The sequence below is a fragment of the Polypterus senegalus genome, chromosome 17 (assembly GCF_016835505.1).
Source record: "Polypterus senegalus isolate Bchr_013 chromosome 17, ASM1683550v1, whole genome shotgun sequence".
NCBI lineage: Eukaryota > Metazoa > Chordata > Cladistia > Polypteriformes > Polypteridae > Polypterus > Polypterus senegalus.
Genome location: NC_053170.1, coordinates 82629837 through 82650759, shown reverse-complemented (window position 1 = coordinate 82650759; position 20923 = coordinate 82629837). Strand labels below are relative to the sequence as shown.

At 39.0% G+C, this 20923-nt stretch overlaps 2 protein-coding genes across 5 annotated transcripts; both read left to right on the top strand.

The window, feature by feature from the left end:
- Nucleotides 1–304: 304 nt before the first annotated feature.
- On the top strand, nt 305–5696 carry ddx5 (DEAD (Asp-Glu-Ala-Asp) box helicase 5). Its single transcript, XM_039739280.1, has 13 exons — nt 305–492; nt 1001–1169; nt 1370–1466; nt 1895–2028; nt 2127–2192; nt 2299–2440; nt 2517–2677; nt 2765–2937; nt 3036–3146; nt 3223–3284; nt 3375–3434; nt 4672–4893; nt 4993–5696. The coding sequence occupies exons 1-13, from the start codon at nt 452–454 to the stop codon at nt 5394–5396; spliced, it is 1842 nt and encodes a 613-aa protein (XP_039595214.1). The 5' UTR covers nt 305–451; the 3' UTR covers nt 5397–5696.
- A 2475-nt stretch (nt 5697–8171) lies between these two features.
- Nucleotides 8172–18161, top strand: polg2 (polymerase (DNA directed), gamma 2, accessory subunit). Of its 4 annotated transcripts, none has more exons than XM_039739932.1 (9): nt 8172–9414; nt 11532–11986; nt 12121–12241; nt 12764–12869; nt 14788–14961; nt 15051–15191; nt 15397–15477; nt 15645–15745; nt 15882–18161. In XM_039739932.1, exons 2-9 carry the CDS (start codon nt 11566–11568, stop codon nt 16045–16047), a joined length of 1311 nt encoding a protein of 436 aa, XP_039595866.1. In that variant the 5' UTR covers nt 8172–9414; nt 11532–11565; the 3' UTR covers nt 16048–18161. The 4 variants fall into 4 exon arrangements, with proteins under 4 accessions (XP_039595866.1, XP_039595865.1, XP_039595867.1 ...); XM_039739931.1 differs by having other exon boundaries at nt 8172–8375; nt 15882–16297; XM_039739933.1 differs by having other exon boundaries at nt 8172–8429; nt 15882–16297.
- Nucleotides 18162–20923: the final 2762 nt, after the last annotated feature.

The following is a 20923-nucleotide window of genomic DNA, read 5'->3' as shown; positions in this document are numbered from 1 at the left end:
AACTGAATAGCTGATACCGTAGATTGGATTTTGTGTCTATAAATGTGCATCACATCAGCAGCCTGATGTCATATTAGCGAGAAGTCGTATGCCTATAATTTGGAACACTGTAATGACTTTCCAGTAACTTTAGCAAATAATGTTTTAGTTACTTGATCGGTTACGTATGTTTTCAACCTCAAAGTTAAAAAGAGAGAGGAAAAAAAAATAACACCCTCACGCATGCGCATTGTTTCTCCGCCTCACTCTGGTTATGTCAGCAATGACGTAATGCTTCCTGTTTCTATAAAACTCCAAGTTGCAGCGAGAGGAACCGGCATTTTCATCACATTTACGGGTGTCGTGTAGTGGCAGCAGGACTCATCCCAAAGGGGCTACTCGCACAGTACAGTTTAAGAGAATACTATTTATTTTGTTTACTCCTTTTGTTCTGTAATTTAATAGAAAAAAAATGCCCGGATTTTCGGATAGAGATCGTGGAAGAGACCGCAGGTAAGTAATTAAGTAAATGCCGTGTGAGCGTTAAAAATCGCCCGAGGGCCGCTATCGTTGTGGCGTTTCTGCCGTGGTAGTTGCTGGTTACTGGCAGAACCGAGTTTCCTTCTATTGCTAAGTGAATGAGTTATCTATCGTTGTTTGCCAGCTTTGGTTAATAAAATGTATATACATTCGTTGTTTTGATTTCAAATTTGTACTTAAATAAGTGAAATATAAAAGTAAGCGCTCTGGCTTATCTTCACACTCGCACCTTATAATGGTTGCCTTTACAAAATGCCGGCCGGCTTCTTTGTTCTGATGCTTGCCAGACTGCAAAATGGCAGCTCGCATCTCCGGATAACGTGACGCAGCTCGGAAGCAGACAGGAGGGGGAGGGAGTGTGGCGATTAGCGCAAAATGTGGGTGGCACTAAAATGCCTGAGTTTGGAAACCGGTGTAGTGCGATGGACGGGGACCGTGTAATGGAACCCGTTGCTAAAATATCGCGTTTTTTTCCTTGCAGCTTTGGTGGTGGGCCCCGTTTTGGTGGTAGTAGAGGTGGGCCTACTCAAGGCAAGAAGTTTGGCAACCCCGGAGAACGACTCCGTAAGAAACATTGGAACTTGGATGAGCTGCCGAAATTTGAAAAGAATTTCTACCAGGAGCATCCTGATGTGGCTCGAAGGACACCGGTGAGTTTTTAGGCTTCTCTATTGAGAGTGGGCCTGTTGTACAGTGTACAATAACCTTCACCAAAATGTGATTTCACCTGGTACTAAAGTGGCTGGATGTATTCCAAAATATTGGGCCCTGTGAAACGACCATGTATTAAAACTTAGAACAAGCCCCCTGTCTTCTACTTTTAAAAGCCTTTTGTGTTTTCCTTTCTTAGCAAGAGGTAGAGCAATTCAGAAGAAGCAAAGAAGTTACAGTGAGAAGCAGAGATTGTCCAAACCCAATAGTGAAGTTCCATGAAGCAAGTTTCCCATGTAAGTGTTGACATTAAGGAGACCCGTTATTAGTTTTTACCGATAATATTCAGAATTAAGATTTTTTTTTTTTGATCCAGCATGTACAAATACATGGTAATAGAACCACCCACATATGAGATACCATCTGACTTGATGTGTAGTTGTGCAAGATATTAAATGTTGGGTACTCATTTTTAAAATTCTACCTTCAAAGTATAACTGTAGGTCTCGAAGCCAGTTCATTGTGTATGTAAATCCTTTTGCAAGTAATTTAGTCCTCCTGTGAACCTTTTTAAAAGGTGAAAATGACTGGTTTCTATTAAAATACATAAATCTAGACTTTAGAAGTGTAGGGCAGTAAATTCCTTAATTTCTTTTGAAAATCCTTTATCAGGATGTCTTAAACTAATTCAGTGTTTTTTTTTTTTTCTTTTTTCTCCATTTAGCATATGTGATGGATGTAATTTCGAAGCAGAACTTCTCTGATCCCACACCCATTCAATCACAAGGCTGGCCTGTAGCACTTAGTGGTAGAGACATGGTGGGAATTGCACAAACAGGATCCGGAAAAACCCTTGCGGTAACTTAACATAACTTGACTTGTATATGCCTAACTTTTTGTGTGTTTTTTTTTTTGTAAGACTGAGATATTAAATGGTTTTTTCCTTCCTCTTCTAGTACTTGCTGCCAGCTATTGTGCATATTAACCATCAGCCCTACCTGAGCCATGGTGATGGACCAATTGTAAGATATTTTTTTTTTCCCCCTTTTGTTGTTGAGCATAACCTTGTGTTAGCTTTTTGCTCTTATTGTGAGGCGTCTACATTTTTTTTTTTCTCTCCATCCACAGTGCTTGGTTCTTGCTCCTACACGTGAACTTGCACAACAAGTGCAGCAGGTGGCTGCTGAATATGGACGAGCGTCCCGATTGAAGTCCACATGTATATATGGGGGTGCCCCGAAAGGTCCACAGATACGTGACCTGGAGAGAGGTAATTTTTTATTGATAACTTGTGTTTAGTTGCTTTGGATTGGATGTGCCATTAATTGCTATCTGTTAATCTCTAGGAGTGGAAATCTGTATTGCAACACCTGGCCGTTTGATAGATTTCTTGGAAGCTGGAAAGACAAATTTGCGACGATGCACTTACCTTGTTTTGGATGAAGCAGACAGAATGCTAGATATGGGGTTTGAACCACAGATCAGAAAGATTGTAGAGCAGATTAGGGTATGTACAGAACCTGAATCTTGCATTTACAAATATTGAAGTTCATTTGTCTGTTTCCTTCATGCTGTTTCAATGTTGCCTTTACAGCCTGATCGGCAAACCCTCATGTGGAGTGCTACATGGCCTAAGGAAGTAAGACAGCTGGCTGAAGATTTCCTGAAGGAGTATATTCAGATCAATATTGGTGCTTTACAGCTGAGTGCTAACCATAACATTCTGCAGATTGTGGATGTGTGCAATGATGGAGAAAAAGATGACAAGTATGTATCTTGAGCAATCTGTTTTTGTCAATACTTGTAGCAGAGGTTTTTTGGTTACTTGGCTAAAGGCTGGCCTTCAACATTTCACTTTGAAATAGATTGCTTCGATTATTAGAAGAAATAATGAGTGAGAAGGAAAACAAGACCATTATTTTTGTTGAGACCAAGAGACGTTGTGATGACCTAACAAGACGAATGAGAAGAGATGGGTGAGTGAGTTAAAAGGTATTTGTGTAGACTGATGGTGGCTATGGTGAGGTAACTTTTTTTTTTTTTGCATTTTAGTTGGCCAGCAATGGGTATTCATGGTGATAAGAGCCAGCAGGAACGTGATTGGGTTCTCAATGGTAAGTAGTGCACACTTGTGCTTTTTTTACCATGTGCTCTTGACAAAAGGTCAATGCTCATAGGTGGCTTTTTTGTTTTTTTTTTTGTAGAGTTCAAGTTTGGTAAAGCTCCAATCCTCATTGCCACAGATGTTGCTTCCAGAGGTTTAGGTTAGTAATTATGGTGATAAAGAACTTTTTTTTTCCTAGAAGTTTGTAAGCTTTTCTTAAAGAAAGTGAATTGCTTTCTTTAACTTATGTGCATTCTCTTGAGTTTCTCTCACCTAAGGTGCAGTCTTTGTGGCAGGGCCTAGGCATGACAGTCCCAGGACTCAAGAGGGGGATGGAGGACTTTTGGAAGTTGTCGACTGGCTGCCACCCAGTCACGTAGAGAGGTGAAAGCAGAACTCTGCCCTGTGTGCCAGTAGTCTTCAAAGGGCAGTGGCCATTCTAAAATCCTGCTCTTGCCCGTGGATCTCATGCAGTATTTTTTTTTTTTTTTCCTGAACCCTGATGCATTTCAGACTTGGTAAAACTTTTTTGTGTTTTCTGCTGTTACATACTCTGCATGTTCTGTGTTGGAGTAATTGTAAGCGTGGAAACCTTTTTTTTTTTTTAAATTGCCAAAGTTACGTGCGAAAGGATTTGTAACAGTTATAAAATTTCTCATGAAGTAGGAGGTTCTTTTTTTCCTTCTGCACATCTAGAATTGGAGTACTGGCACATGTGTAGGGTTAGCATTTGGGGGTGTCTAGTGAGTCTTAGCTGGTTCTAAATTTCTCAATTCAGTTCCTCCCTCGCCTGCATTTGTTAAGTCATGTCGAGACCTGCCAAATGAGACACTTTCTCAAGTGAATACGAGCTGCTTGGAAGATCTTGCCCAGATGAAGTTTTGAGGGAAGGTGGTAGTTCTGTGGCATATAGCTTAGTTTTGTCTTGGGCAAGATGAGCAGTGTGGCCTTTATAGCAAGCTTCTGATGAATGTGTAAGGAAGGGGCCTTCAATGATTTACAGCTGGTAAGGTCCTATATTGGCACATGAAGAGGCTACAGAGTGCATAGCGGCCCTACTGCGTAGAAGCACCTGGATGTCACTTGACAATTTGTGGGGAGTTCGCTGACGGGAATGGACTAGTGAATGCATACTCCTTGATGGTAAGACTTGCACCATTGGAGTTTGGAATTTAGGGTGGCTGGGGTTGGCTGGTTGGGACAAGTGGAGTGTGCATCGTTTATCTCTTCCCACAGTAGTATTCCCAAGGAATCGATAGTCTGTATTTTAACATTCTTCTTTGCAGACCTAACCTCTCTCAGTAAGCCCTTATTTTGCTAACTTGTGTTTTTGGTCTGGCTGTTGTGGTGTGCAAATTTTCATGCACTCCTGTTTGCCACACTGCAACACTTTACAGATGTGGAAGATGTGAAATTTGTCATCAATTATGATTACCCTAATTCTTCTGAGGACTATATTCATCGCATTGGACGAACTGCCCGAAGTAGCAAAACGGGCACTGCATATACCTTCTTTACTCCTGGGAACATGAAACAGGCAAACGACCTCATATCTGTGCTTCGTGAAGCCAACCAAGCAATCAACCCTAAGCTCATGCAGATGGTTGAAGACAGAGGAGGTAAGTTTTGGTCCTCTGGTCTGAACTGAATTACAGAATTGTCTGAAATGTCATTGTGTACATGTGTATTCATGAGATTTTTTTCCTTTCCTCCTATAGGTCGTTCCAGGGGTAGAGGTGGATTTAAAGATGACCGTCGTGATAGATATTCTAGTGGCAGGAGAGATTTTGGAGGCTATAGGGACCGGGATAATGACCGTGGCTTTGGCGCAAAGAAGGTCTTTGGTAATAAGGCACAGAATGGTGGCTACGCTGGAGGTTATGATGGTGCCAATGGTTATGCCAATGGGTACACAAACAATGGACAAGCAAACTATCCTGTTGCAAACCAAGCCATGCAGTATGGTAACCAGAACTTTCAGAATGCACAGTTTACACCTAATGGGCAGGCAGCTGTGCAAAATGGCATGAGCCATCAACCGTTTCCTTTTACTCCACAGAACCCTCCCCAGCAGCCACAACAAATGGTGAATTACGCCATAGCTCCAGCATATTCCCAATGAATTTAACTTTTTTCTTTTTTTTTTTTGGGGGAGTCGAGGTCCAACCTTATCCAGAATTTACCACATTTTTGTATAACAGGGTCAGACTTATTTAACATGTCAGAAGTAAACTTAAACAGACTGCAGTGCAGCAGTACACTTGTTGCACTTTTTTCTTACTATTTAATTTGTTACTTTAAATTCCTTTATCTTAAAGGTTTTTGTACTGTAAAACTTCATTTAAAGTGTAAATGTTGAAAGTGGTATGTCAAATCTTATTGGAAGGCAGTGCATGGCCTGATCAATAAAGGAACAAAAGAATTGAGTTTTCCTTTTTTTATGATGGGCGGGGATTGTGTGGTGAGCCAATAAAGGCCAGTGATTTAACCCTTTTTAATTTTAAAGTATGACTTGACAAGATAAATGTTAAACTTGCTAGTAAATACTGGAGTTGAGTGTCATGGTGTTTGGAGGCGAATGTGGTGCAGTTTCAACTGGATATAGATCTCCCTCATCAATATCTCTCTAGCAGGTACAAAAAATTGCTTTAGTGTGCATTGATGTCTTCAGGGTTCTGTATCCATCCAAATGATGCGATAGTGCATGAGCAGCAGACTACAGCCAAAAGTATGCCCATTTGAAACTTTGTGCATATTTAAACAGGTGAACACAACAAGAGCTAAAGTTAATGCTGGATTTTATACAACGAAAATGTGCCTTTTCAGTCTAATGGGCTACTCGCTTTCACAAGGTGGTAGAAATTTTCTTACAAGTGTTTTGGCATAAATGCACATCTTTCTGACATTGATCATTGCTCCATATGACATTCCTTCAGTTGCAAGGTAATTGTGAATTTTCTTGCCATGTACTACCATTTTTAACCCCAGAAAAATCTTGTTTGGATTCAAATGAGGGGTTTAGGTCACTTAATATAACCCTCTGGTTTCGTTTTCCTGTGTCTTGAGATCATTTGTGTTAACATCCCGTCATTCTACTTAAACACTGATAAAATGTAGAACTCTTGACTGCAAGCTGTCAATTACTGTAACATACAGCACTTCTCTGTACCCATGGAGTCCTGGAGATTTTTATTCCAGTTTGCTGTTTAGAAGTGGTGGTGCAACTAGGTATTTAACAGTATTGTGCATTTGTGCCAAAACCATTTCCACCAGCATCCTTAGCTGGTATGTGGTTTTCCTGCCGAAATTCTGTAGTTGGTTTGCGCCAAACACTTGTTTGGAATCCTCTCTCTGGAGCAGGGTTATCAAAACTGGGCCACTGGCTGCAGGTTTTCATTCTAACCTCTTTCCTCATCAGTGATTAGTTTTCACTGCAGATTCTTTTCATTTTAATAGCTGCCACAGTTTAAGGATTCAGTTATAATTTTCTTCAATTGACAGCAAATGAGATGTGAAATGAGCCAACAAATGACCAGCTAAACTGGGATTTCAAACTCCCAACAAATCTCTTCATGAGATGCTGACTCTTGCTGTTAAGATGATTTAATTCCATTACTTGTTGCTGCTGTCTTTCTGCCATAACAGAAGTTTCCAAAACTGTTACATTTTATTTATTTTTTTAAATCTCTAAGAACATTGTCAATGTTTTGGTGACCTGTAAGATTAGAGACCATCACATTTCTCTATTTTCAGATATAGGGTGATGGGCACAGGTGAGCTGGTCATGTGTTGGCTTTTTTTGTCATTCTTTGGCTGCTAATTAAGGAAAAAGATCACTAAGGGGAATGAGTCGAGTTTATTAAAATGGAGGCAAAAGAAGAAAATATGCAGCAAAAAGATGGTTTGAATGAAAACCTGTGGCCCTCCAGGACCAGAGTTTGACACCTGTGCTCTAGAGTGTTAGATTGTAGATGCATGTGCTTTGATACCAACTGTTGCAAGCATCACCTGTAGATTCCACAATGAAATTTTGGGGTTCTTTAAGCCCCCTTTAACAATTTTTAGACTGAATTTAGAGTGTCAGTCCTATGAAAATTAGCAATTGTTTGAAATCTTGTCAGTTGTGGAAGATTTTCCTTACAGCAGAATGATAGATCTAAGCTTCACGTTTGTAAATCCTTTGCCAAACTTGAGTGCTTTTGAGAGCTCTCTTGATCTTGACACCAAACGCCTCAAAGAGAACTGATCTCAGTAGTGTAAATGCAATAGCCAACTGCATACACCCAAAGAAGTCTACAATCATTGGCACCAAACTTTAAATTTCGAAAATAAATACATCTTGTCTGTTTTATGTGGTGTTTGTTCAAGTATGTCACTTTTATCTGTAGGCACTTTTTGTCTGCCCATCTAAAGTTAGGATGAAACTCTCGCAGTGCAGCCAGATTGGGAAATCTGGTGAAGTCCTGCGTTTGTGGTAATTTGCCTTCAGTTTCTGATATACACATTATATAGTCACGAGTAAAGCCTGGGTAATAACTTCAAGGTCAACCTTTAATAAAAATAGATAAGATATTACGGCCCTACTTGCCACATCATGTCAAGGACCATGACTAAGGCGTTAATCATATAACTTTGTACTGCAGTTTTTTATGAGTGAGAACCTTCGGTAAAGTCTTCTCGTTGTTGCTTGTTTTACTGCAAGTAACGCTAATTTTGGTCAGCAATATATTAAAGGCCTGGCAATTGCCTCGGTGTTGTATTATCTATCAACAGAGCTCACGGACGGACGACGAACGTGATTTGCTATGCAATCGCTAATCTTGATTGGTGGATGCTAAGAACGGGAGAGCTGATTGGGTATAATAAAACCGGATGCCCTGCGTCAACTAAGCGCTCACGAAGTACACTGTTCCCGCTGTAACATCAAGCATTGCTTGTGTTCTCGCACTGCATTGTTGAGTGGTGTTTAATGTGGAGGCTCGTTGAGTTTGCCGCTGGCTTTTTATTTTATAGTTTAGTGGGTTACTTCGCTTTGGCTGTCCATGCTGCAGCGCGCTTTGACGTGTTCGGCGGTTCCAGTGCTCTGCAATCATTTTGATAGGCAAGTCTCTGCGGAAAGCCCGCCTCGGCGATGCAGGCAGAACGTATTTCACAGGTTATCTGAAAAGTTCTAATAATATGATTTGAAAAAGTCATTAAAGGTTTTCAAGTTGCAAGAACATGTAACTGTAATAGCGAAGCGAAGTTTCTTTAATATTCTAGCAGTTTAAGAGAAAATGTTCCTTGCTTTTTTAATTCAACCTGAATAAGTTGAAACAGCTTTAAAAATGAGAGGGGAGAAACTTGCGTATTTAGTTAAAACACGTAGATAAGCGGGACAGTCCGGACCAGTGTTTCTTAAATTATGGGTCGCTGACATGTCCGTGTAGTAAAACAGCCGCGTTTAGCCACGTGCGAATTTTCTGTCGAAGTGTCCCACCAAGACCTGCAGTTTATTATGGCAGCATGTGAAACAACGCCGTTGACGCGTCTGTTTCACGAAAATGTAATAAATATCCCCCATCTCACAACCTATTAATCAGTCTGAGAAGGTCGACAGCGAAGAAAAGGAGGGAATGACAGGCAAGCTTGTGTAGGGAAAGTACCGCGGCGCCAGTTTGAAATTTCGAAATTAACGGATGCAGGATAATGCGACGATTGACCGGATGCTATGAAGAGGGAATGAATTGGGGAGATATATACAGGGTGGTCCAGATCTAATTATGCAACTCTTAATGCAATGCAGGAAAACAATACAATTTCGGATGATTCGCGCTGCCAGTCCGGTCAAACATTTCGTTGATTTGGGAGATCGTGTTCCTATGCACTGCAGGCGGTCCAAATTCCTCCAACATCCTGCGTTGCACGTTGTTATAGCGTAATGAAAATTGCATAATTAGATCTGGACCACCATAGAGAGAGGGGGGAGAGAGAGAGAGAGACTGACTGATTGACTGACTGACTGAGTGTGGGCCGTGGCAGTGTGATATGCGAAGGGCAGCGTGTGCATCTTGTACAACTGACAATGTCTTATTGCATGTATGCTGTTATGACATATATTGAGTCTACGGTAAATCTGTAAGAGAGGTGCAAAGAAGATTGTAAGTGGACATATTTTAAAATATTATGAATTCTTTTTTCAAAGCGGTTATATAAACGTCTATCCATTGGTTAGTATGGAGCTCATGTTTGTTATACCACTAAGAAAACCAGAAATTATGAAAAGGTTGCGACAAGCTGTAGGTATTTACCACCATGTCAGTCGGGGGAGTTAAACATTTCAAAACTGGTCTACTGGCCGAATTATACTGCAAGATTTATCATATAACACCAAATCTATATATATCTATATACATTTTTTTTATTTGGTTAACTGAATTGTTTAATGGAAAGCAGGGTATCTTGTATTTTTGTTTCTAAACGAGATCGAAAATAGTTTATTTTTTTATTGGTGGGATTCATTTGCAAAATGTGATGTAAAAAGTATTATTTAACACAAGCTGCATCAATGAATTTCTAAACTACTTTCTTCCTTATCCGGCACAATAAGTCAAGCGACTAAAGTAAGGGACTTTTTCATACTTTTCTTAAGAATCCTCATATCCTCAAACTAAATCTTACACTAAGCATTTATGCTGGCAGTGATACGCCTCAGGATTCTATTTCTGTTTTGAATGATTATAATTGTTTTAGGTTCAAGTCTCAGGTATAACCTTTGTGGAGTTTAAACTGTGGGAGGAAACGCATGCAAATGGGGAGAACATGCAAAGACATGAGGGCTGGGTGAATAGGTGATGCTAAATTGGCCTGTGTGTGTTTTTTCGCCCTGCCAAGGACTGCACCCTGTCCAGGGGTTGTTTCTGCCTTGCGCCCTTTGTTTGCTGGGATAGGCTTTTGCTGTTCCATGGCCCAGTTCAGGATAAGTGGGTTTGAAAAATTGATAGCTTGAGTATTCTTTTAATCATATCTTTGTTTACCAACTTTTTCTTTTAGCCATCCATCCATTGTCCAACCCACTATAAATATGCTTGAAAAGTAACAATTTGTTTATAATATGATTATTGAAATTTGTCTCTTTATGACCTATTCTTGGGTCCCGATGGTATTATATGGTATATTATTGATTCTCTAATTTAGCTCCTCAGATTCAAAAGTTAAAAAAGAAAAATAAAACCCTGAACTAGTTGTTGCCATTGTGGTGCTAATCAGTTAAAGGGTGAGCCTATGTTAATATCTCTCTATTTAAATAAAAAAAAAAATCCTGGAAGGCTTGGAAGAAGACGATATGTGATCTTCTTGGAACATTATTTGACATCCTGCGAGAGACACTTTAATGTCATGCGAGACAAGGCAGTGTGGCAAAAGGACAGCTGCTGTTCCGGCATTTAAATGATCGACGCACAGTGCGAAAAGCCCTTAGTATATAATATAATGAACACAGAGTGGGCTTATTGTCTGTTACATTGTAGGTTATAGTACTTTTTGTGTACAATTAATATATGCTATTAAAAATCACACAAGTAACTTAATGATTTTAAGTAAATAATATGTTTTAGCCGCTTTGCTGTTTTTTGACCTTAGGATTCTTTTTATTGATATATTAATAATAAGCCATAAACTCCCCATGATGTAGAATCCCTTTTTATATTTTCCCAAGAGACAATGTAACTTTAATTTGTTATCAAAATCAATATGACTACTTTGCCTATCCAAAAAAAATCACATTTCAGAAATGTGTACAAGTTTACAAAATTAAAGAAACAGCAGAGCAGCAAGCAACCTCTGACCATAATACTTTTGAGTGGGCACTGCTGTAAAATAGATGATTATGATTTTTTTTGCAGAACGAACATAACTCTTGTTAGCCTTGCAAAGGTGGCTAAGGATTTCGAAATACATTTCTTTTCCCCAACAAAGCCAAGGAAATCAATGTGGGACAATCCACATATTACTTAACAGTTATAGCACTCATAACAGAATAACTGGAGTGCAAGGAAATAAAAAAGAATACCTTCAGCTGCTCCAGCAACCACTATTTGTTCAATCAACAAAAACATTTCTTTTTTAGCTGTTCTGAACTATATATGCATTTTTTTCTCCTGGCAGGCAATAGGCAGCTCATGCCTGCACTCCTGGGTGCTAGAACTTTTGTCTTGGGCCCACCAGATGTGGCTGCTTTTCTAATTGTTTTTTTTTCTTTCTTTTTTTTATCTGCCAGTGGTTTTATCGTGTAGCCAGTAAGTGCTCTCCTCATGACACGGCTACCCAGCTGTGTCAGGAGATGCCAGCCCTCTGTCCTTCTGCCTGGGTTGTTGCAAGCCCAGCCTGTTAGCAGTTATGCCTGGACTCAAGAACTGACTAAGCTTTGCCAGCAAAGACACTTCATCATGGAGGATGACTCGGGCTATGGGCCACTCGGGACAGAGCTGAGGAACAATCTAGCTGAATTGTGGTGGAGGTCAGTTGTCAGTTTAAGGGAGCAAGTATTTGGGATCAACACGTTGCACCAGCAGAGACCAGCAGCAGCTGCCACTAGTACTCCGATTGGTTTAATAGACAAGAATGCCTTGCACACCATCCTCCATGATTCACAGCTTAACAAGGAAGAGATGGCCAAATCCATAGAGAGTTTACTGCACAATCAGATTGGTCTTCGTACAAGCTTGTTGCAAGGTACAGTATGAGCACATCAAGAAGACAAACAGTTTACATTATAATTAATGTCATCAAAATCCTCTTCACACAAGCTTATTGCTAAGGTGCAGATGTATTTAGTTTTCCTTTTTTTATTTTTATTTTTTGTATAGGGGCTTTGGAACATTATGTTCCCTCACTGGCCTTGCTAAACAGGAAGTTACCTTTTGGACTGGCAGAGATGGGCACATGCTACAGACCTATTCATGCTCAAGAGCCTAATGGCAACGTCAAGTAGGTAACTTCTGTTAGGAAGCTAAATGGCTTAAGTGCAGTTGATGCACAAAATGAGACGGACGTTCAAAAAAGTTCTGCACTTTTATATTTTCGAAGAAAACGGGAGGAGTAGTAATTGGGCATTAAAAAGTTGGTACGATGCCTGGAAAATTGCATCGCAAAGGAAGGTGACTGTAGAAAAGTGATGTAATTTGTTTTTGAAATTCTGAATTGAAAGAGTTAAAAAAAAAAAGTGCAGAAACATTTTGAAAGTTCCTTGTATTTTTGCTTTATTAAATAACTATATTGAATGTGTTTCCTTGTACAATTATTCAGTTTGAAATTTAGTTGTTCAGATAAAGCCATCTATAGGTCATGGTATAAGGTGTCACAGACTCTTAAGCTTCAGCATATACTAGAGTTGTCTGCAACCCTCCATCATATGCGGATGTTAGCTGTCAGCTTATTGTTTTGGCCTTTGTGTTCGCTCAAAGTGTCAAGGCTTATACTAAATGTGAACCTTTTGGCTGTCCCCTTTAGGACAGGGGAGAGCTTCATGGCATCACTGGTGTGGTTCTGCTCTCCTCGGACATCAGCGCAGTGGCTTGAATACTGGCTGCGTCAAAGAATGCTGTGGTGGAGAAAGGTAATTGTAAAATCTTTCAGATGAGGAACAGTCAATTTCAACGCTGTTTATCCAGTTAAGGGTAGCATTTAATTCAAGATGGAGACCATGAAGTAAGGAAGCTCTTTCACTTAAAATTGATTGTTAAAAGGGAAGCTGACCTTTTTGTAACATCAATAGGGTTACACAAGGTTCAATTTCAAGTTACTCCACTCTGGTTTTATGTCTGTTGTTGTGATAGCCTGTAAATTGACCATTTTCAACATTTTTCTCAAATTATTTGAATTGTTTTATGTGGGTGATAAGTGGTTAGCACTGCAATCTCATATCCTCAATTTACTTCTGTCAAATGACAATGTACATAATACCTGTGTCCAGTTCGCACATTCTCCCAGTGCTCATTTTTTTCTAGGTGTTCAGTTTTGTCCGTCTTACAAAAGTTTGCACATTTGACTTATTGGCAATACTGAATTGCCCTTGTGTTTGTGAATGTGGGTGTGTGACTAAGTGTGTTCTGTGATGGTGTCTTGACAAGACCTCACTCCATCCCTCTGAAGCCCAGTATTGGATTACGTGGAGCCTTAAAATTGATTTTTTTTTTCTTTCAATTCTGAAATCTGATGAATTCCATTATATCAATATGGAATTGTTGCCCAGTAGTGACAATGGTTGCCTTTTCACCTTGCCTTCTGTAATCATGATAGAGAACAGCTGAAGCAGATAAGGTAGACTTACTTGGGCAAGAAGAAAAAAATAATTTCACCATTGAGAATTTTCAGAAAAAAATGTAAATGATGATAAAAAAAAAATCAAGTACCAAATGTAAAAATTATTTATTGTTTTGAAATGGGCCTTGGAAAGTGTCAAAATAATGGGATATAAGAAAAAGCATGGAGTACCTCTTAAAGGCTGAATAAGTGTGGATCCTGGTAAAGGTGTGCAGAGATCTTGTGTGCTTTTCAGTAACTACAATGATATCCAGTAACCATTTTCAGTAGTGTTGAGGGATGGGGATTGATCACACTTCTTTGTCCTTCAAGCATTACCTGGGTACCATATGTACAGTTATGATGCAGCAACAAGTACAAAAAAAAGCATGCTTCTTACTTGGCTATGGACTGACAAGCCATTGCAGGGTTGGTTGTCACCTTATGTTTAATAGGCACAGGATTTCCACAGTCCTAAACTAGGCTGAGGGGTGACCCTGTGTTTATATGTGCGACTGTATCCTTTTATAGGTTGATACCACATCTGGGTTCCTGCCTTGTACCTAATGCTACCAAGGTAAACAGACTCTTGTGTCCCTGTACTGAATATGCTGGACAGGAAAAATATGAATGAATATCTCTTGTTACACACACAATTTGAAATGCATTTAATACAGAATAGTAGTTTTAAGTGGAAATACAGTAAAAACTTGATTGTAACTTGTTAAACTACAAAAATGTCTGGTTATTCAGCCTAATATTATTGTGTATTGTTATGTGGTGCCTTCAATCTTTGCTTCTTTGATTTCCTGACCCTTTAAAAAGGAATGGACTGCCTGGTGACATAGCTCAGGCTATCTTTCTTTTTTTTCATATTTTCACATGAAGCAGTTCTACTTCAAACTGTTGATGTCTGTATGGTGTGCTATTGTTGGTTTATTTCAGACATCCTACAAAGATAATACACAAATAATCACAATAATTGAACACATATATTTGACATTATGAGGCACCATTATTAGAAATTGATATGAAGAGAATAGTACTCTAAGCGGCACTTTTCCAAGTTTTCATTTTTCTTGAATAAAGTTGTACTGCATGAATTGTAACAAATACATTTGTAAATGATTTTAAAGGACTCTGGTTGTCTGATGAAGTAGCAATAAGGTTTTGCATTGTAACAGACATTGCTATAGATTTTTTTTTGTTTGTTTTTTTGTGTTTATTCATAGTTTGCTGTCAGCCCATCAGATTTTAGCAGCAGTGAATTACAAAATGCAGATGGAAACCGAGAAGTCAGAATCCAGTATAACTTCTCAGGAGGAACAGAGACCCTAGAAACACTCTGCAGTCTAGGAGATGAGGTGCTTGTGAGCCGGTGTGTGGGGAGCAAGGCCAAGCTGCAGGTATGGCTTTAGGAAGGATTTTTGGTGAAAGCCTTTAGTTTTTGCTTGTAGATTTCTACCATTAATTCATGTGTATATTTGTTTCTCAGTGCCGTGAAGGGAGGAAAGCAGTAATACCGCATGTGCTGTCTATAAGCAGCTGTTTGGACACTGGTGTGAGAGCTTATCTGCATAACTCCTTCCAGGAGATGGGCAGTGTACACACCAAACGAAGACTGTTGCAGAGAAAGGTGTCTGATTTATACATTTTGGGTGGGACTTTATTTATTTATTTTTTTTTAAATAATCCTGTTCATGGAATATGGTGGCTATTTTGAAAGTCACTCAAAATGGCATTTGCAATAACGCAAAGTTACAAACTATAGCTTTATTGGATTTTCTATCATTTTCTGCTGATATGTTCCATAATCTAGCTTTTTTTAATTCATGTACTAGGTGCTAAAGCTTCATCCCAGTTTAACTCCAGTAAAGGTGGCTTTGGATATGGGGAGGGGCCCCACTAATGAACTTCGACAGGTAGGACACTTTTTGAAAATTATTTTCAATGTAAGTAGTAAGAACAATGTGACAGGAAGAGAAGAGCTAACAGGATGGTGGTGTTTTTGAAATACAGGCCTGTTTCTAGCCTCTGCCAAGCGAGACATTTGTGCTCATGTAAATGACTGCGTCACTTTATTACATAGGTTTGTGAAGGGTTACTTCAAGAACTGCTGGAGCGAGCAATTTCAGTGTGGCCTGGCTACCTAGAAACTGCATCCATCTCCATGGAGCAGCAGCTTGTAAGGTACTTGCTCAGTTTCATTTTTGAATGGTGTCTCCTGAGTTTGGAGTTTTGATGTATGGTATTGAGGCAAGATTGACATGATGCAATGCACTGGGGGTGTGATGTGTCTTAAACAGCATCTCCATTTTTTTTGCAGGTATGATGAGATGGGTGTACTGTTTACCATCATGGTCAATGATGTTACCTTAGAGAATGGAATTGCCCAGCTCAGAAATCGTGACACCAGTATCAGGGAAATGATGCACATTTCTGAAATCAGTAGTTTCCTCACCAAGTACATCACTGCAGAACGGAGAATGTGAAGCAGTTGCAGTCACTAAAGCCATGCGAGACAACAGTGTTGTATTTTTAAATACCAATATAAGTCCACCTTCTCTGATAACGCCATTGTTGGAGGATCAGATTTGGAAATGGCTATTTTCTTAATTATCTTTCATCTACGACTATAGTGCAGTGAAAAAATGTTCAGTTGGCATACAATTGCACTGGTTATATCAACATTACAAAGAATGACTTCCAACTTTATTTTTTTAATAAAATAATTTCCCTGAGTGTTTAAACCTTATTATTTATGAGCAGCAGGTGTGCTTTGAAGGTTTTTGGAAATTGACCACCTGCAGATACCCATGTGGAACAAAAGAATATTCTAATTATTTAATGATTCTTGCAATCCTGCCTTTCTTTATGTTAGTCATCACTATTGATGGGCAGCTAAATAATTGTTTTACTTGGGCAAGCCACTTCAGGTGCTGCTGTGGTTGTCTCTGACATTCCTCTAAAATGTCTCAAGTAAAATGTTTTTTTGAACTCCTGTGTTTCCTTAACAGGCTAAGAAGTTATGGTAAGTTCAGATCCTTTCAAATGTTTGTACTCTTCTCAGTATGTACTGGGTGTTCAAGTTATCGTAACTAACCATGTGGAGAAATATTTGGTTCTGTTTTGAGGCCTTTCAGTGATCATGAGCTTCTAACTTCTTGTAGAAAGAATCAAGCAAACCCCTTACAGTAAACTTATTTTGGGCGCTTGTACTTTTAAATTTATTTGATTAGTACAGGGAAGCTCATGATCTTATAAGTGAGGGTGGAGGTGGGGGTTGAGTGGAGAAATAAAATGCTTTGTTTAAGGATGTAGCTTCCCCTTTAACATTACAATCTGGTATAATATAAAAAAAAAGATGACTGCAGAGCAAACAAGACCCTAGGAGATTTGCACTGCAGCATTTAGGAAAGGTGCTCCCCACTTATCACGTAATTCACAACTGACTGTCATTCTCATCTGCAAGTCACTTCAGTGTGTGGTGGAGATAACACTCTGAGGCGGCCAAAATGACAACATCATCTGCAAATGGCTGAGGTGCAACTCCTAAATAGCCAACGTGGAGACTCTGCAAGCCCCAGTTGTAGCTTGATATTCTGTGAAGAGCAAAGAGTTGGTCTTAACAGTTGGCCCATATTTGTTCCTCCCACATATGACGCCTAGTTTTCAGATGGCATGTCCATTTTAGTGCCTAAGCATAGGCTGTCCTTGGGAGGCTGAGGTGTGTGATCTCTCTGTAATTGGAACACACTGTCTTGTCCCTTTCTTTTAAATGGTTTATCAAACTGCCCCAGCTTTCCATGCATTAATGAAGTAAAGTATTGATTTGGTCACTACCTCATCTGCTGTGTTTTGGCCTGCTTTTTTGGTCAAATTAAATTGTTCAGTTTACTTTTTGCAGTGCGCCCTTTACTGGGTACAGGCTTGGAGTGCTGTGACAAATTCACAAGTAAAATGCAAGTTATATAATGCAAACACATGAGGCTGTGGATTAGGTTAAAAACATAAATAAGCAATTTTAAACTGATTAACATAAATGGATCCAAACACTGTATGTCTATTAATTTTATCCTTCGTATATGTTGTCTATGAAAAAGAGGAAAAAAAAACATTGCCACAGACAGTTATAACATAAAGTCAGACACAGTAACATTTCTAAAGAGCTCACCAACTAGTCGCCCACTGTCTCCTTGGCATTTTACAGTATTATATAACTTAGTGCTGGCAGTCTAATATGAAGACAGAATGCTTTTATCCTTGGATTCCAAAGCTCCCTCAATGTCTGGTATCTTTCCTAGTGGCAGGAGTAATAGTTCTGCAGCAGGATACCAAGAAGAGAAGGTCAGTAACAGTTCATAATTATTGTAATCCTTACACATTTGTACAAATGACTGAAAAAGCAAAAAGAACAGTTAATCAGCATGTTGAATTGGAGGATGCTAGATTACAACGACGAGTCTTCATCTTTGGATTTAATGGATGAGGCTGAAAGGCCACCTTTTATTCAATGTAGCATATCATTCCATAGCTTTAGGGTACTGTATTTGATAGTGCAGCCTTCTACTGTTTTATTCATCCATATCTCCACTTAAAAAAAAAACTCGCACTGTTCCATTCGAAGTAGTGTGGTGCAGAGGTGTCGCCCATTGCACAGCTGCGCTCGGTTCCTAATTTGGGATGCCGAGGTGGTTTGTTGTGTGGTGGGTGCGGCAATGTGCTGTGTCAGTGTATGCTTCCTCTAGTAGATCAGTATCTTGTGAAGATGATATTTGCTGTGTCTTGTATGTAATTATAAGTTCAGATAGTTCAGTATGTAATGCCTCAGTCATTTAAAGCTTTATATGTAAGAAGAAGGATTTTGACATTGGTTCTAAACTGGACGCCAGAGTAGAGACATGAGGGCAGGAGTTCTGTGGCCCTCCTTTCTAGTTTTTGTAATTCTTGGGCCAGGAGCTTGAATAAATAGAAAGCTACACATCGAACAGTTTGAACAGACCATTAACATACTGTAGTAGTCAATTATGCCAGAAATAAATGCATGAAGTGAACTTCTCAACGTCCTCCATATTTAGAAACTGGCTTAATGTTTCTAATATTTTTAAACTTGGGGGAAAAAAAACAGGTTTTAGATAATGTTGCAGTCTGTTTTTAAAAGACAGACAAAGCTGGAGACCCATCTGTTATTACATAGAAGACCACTTCCATTAAATTAGCAGTTTCTATTACTATACTGTCTAGCAATGGATCCATAGATAGCTGCCATAACTGTTACAGACTTGTTCTTGACCTCAGCCCTTTACAGGTTCCAGCACTATTAAGATAATGAATGGGGTCTATACTTAACAAAAGGCAGGACCTCCCTTGCTGCTTGTTCCCTGTGGCGTCGCCTGACTTCATAAGGTGTCACTTCACTTAGAAACCAAGTACTCTTTGGAAGAGGCAGATCAAAAACTAATTTTGCTTTTGCTTCAAGTGACCACCAGTGACTGCTGGAACAATGTTAGTTGTATGAGTAAGTTTACATTACAGCATTTGCCAAGTATGTAAAAATATTTAGTGATAAAGGCATTTTTTTTAATGTAAATTTCATTATCTCATTCTGAGTTGTTGTTATGCTATAAGTGTTAATGAAAGTGTAATTTTGTTTTCATCATATTTAGTTGTCATGCTGAGTTGTTGTTTTCATATAATTTTATTTTATTTTTTTTTTAATAGAAGTCACTCTGCCAACTAACCCCACTCGTCTCCATGTTTATACTATAAGTAAAGGACTAACTTGCCTATCACTTCCATTATTTATGTATTCATAAATTACAAAACCAGCTGCCCATAAACATCAAACAATAATTTCTACAGTACCTTTGACAGAACACACCATGATTGGGAATTCTGTTACTTTAAAATGTACTTTTGTACGCAAAGTACTAAAATAAAAGATGCTGTGGCTTTGTGGATCAGAGTCTTCACACAGCTAGACGTTGTGTGCTGGTACTGTGCAAACAGGAAAGAGTAATAATCCATTTATGAGTTAGGTGCTAATATATTTTAGATATGAACATTTGAGTGGGAAAGACTGCCTTGAAGCTGATTTAATTTTTTTTTGCAAGAAATCAAACAAATACAGACCACAGCTTTCTGTTTGCATACCCCAATATTTTAATCTATATTTTTCAACCATAATACAGTATAAATGAGTGTCAGTTTCTGACAGCTTTGTAGTCTGAAACCAAGTGCCCTTGTATAGAGTAATAAATCCCTGAATAAGTGTCTCAATAGAAACCCTTACAATTCTGTGTCTGATGTTGCTTGGGGTCTTGGGGGCTGAAGCCTATCCTGGCAGCACTGTGCAACTCTCTAACCCTGGAGAGAACTTCGGTCCATCACAAGACACTTTCATGTTTGAGTACCTGGAGAAAAAAAAACATGGAAAAATATGTAAACTACAGACTTTGAACACTAGATTATTGATTTGTGAAGCAACAGCAGTGAACACTACAATTGGTGAAAAGGACTTTCAATTTTGTTTTACCATTAAGACAGTTGGTGTCCTAAGCTTTGACCAGCAGAGGGTGCTACTAGATGAGCCTTACAAGTGCCTGAGATTATTAGGAAAGGGACAAAGAAAACTTTACATTATTAGCAATGCTTCCCTAAGGGCATTGGAGAAAAACATGGACTTCTGTTGTATTATTTATAGACCGATCCTGGCTATTGTTGCAGTATGTTTATGTCAGGTGTCTTCAACTCTGGTCCTAGAGTGCTACTGTCGCTACAGGTTTTTATTCCAACTCTTTTCTTAATTAGTGACCAGTGTTTGCTGCTAATTAACTTTTCCTCTTTTTAATTGCTTTATTTTTTTTAAGATGTGGTCCTTTGAATTGCTTCATTTGTTTCTTAAACTGTATCCAAACAGAAATGAGATGAGAAGTGAACCAACAGATGACCAGCTTAGTCGGGGCCTCAGACACCAACAAATTTCTTGTTGTTAATTAAACCCATTGTTGCTCCTCTCATTCTGCCACAGCAAACATTTCCAAAACTGCTGATTTTCTTTTTCTTAAGAATAACATCAAATTTCTTTGTTCACCTGAGCAGATTAACGTTTTTAGACGTTCACCTTTCTTTAATTTCAGATGGACACAGGTTGCTGGCCATGTGTTGGCTCATTTTGTATCTCATTATTGTTTGGCTGCTAATTAAGGAAAAAAAGAAGTAATTAATGGGATCTGAGCCTTAAATAGCAAGTCAATTAAAATTAAGGCAAAAGAGTTAATAAGCAGCAAGAACTGGTCACTAATTAAGAAAAGGGTTACAATGAAAACCTGCAGCCACAATAGCACTCCAGTATCGGGATTGGGGACC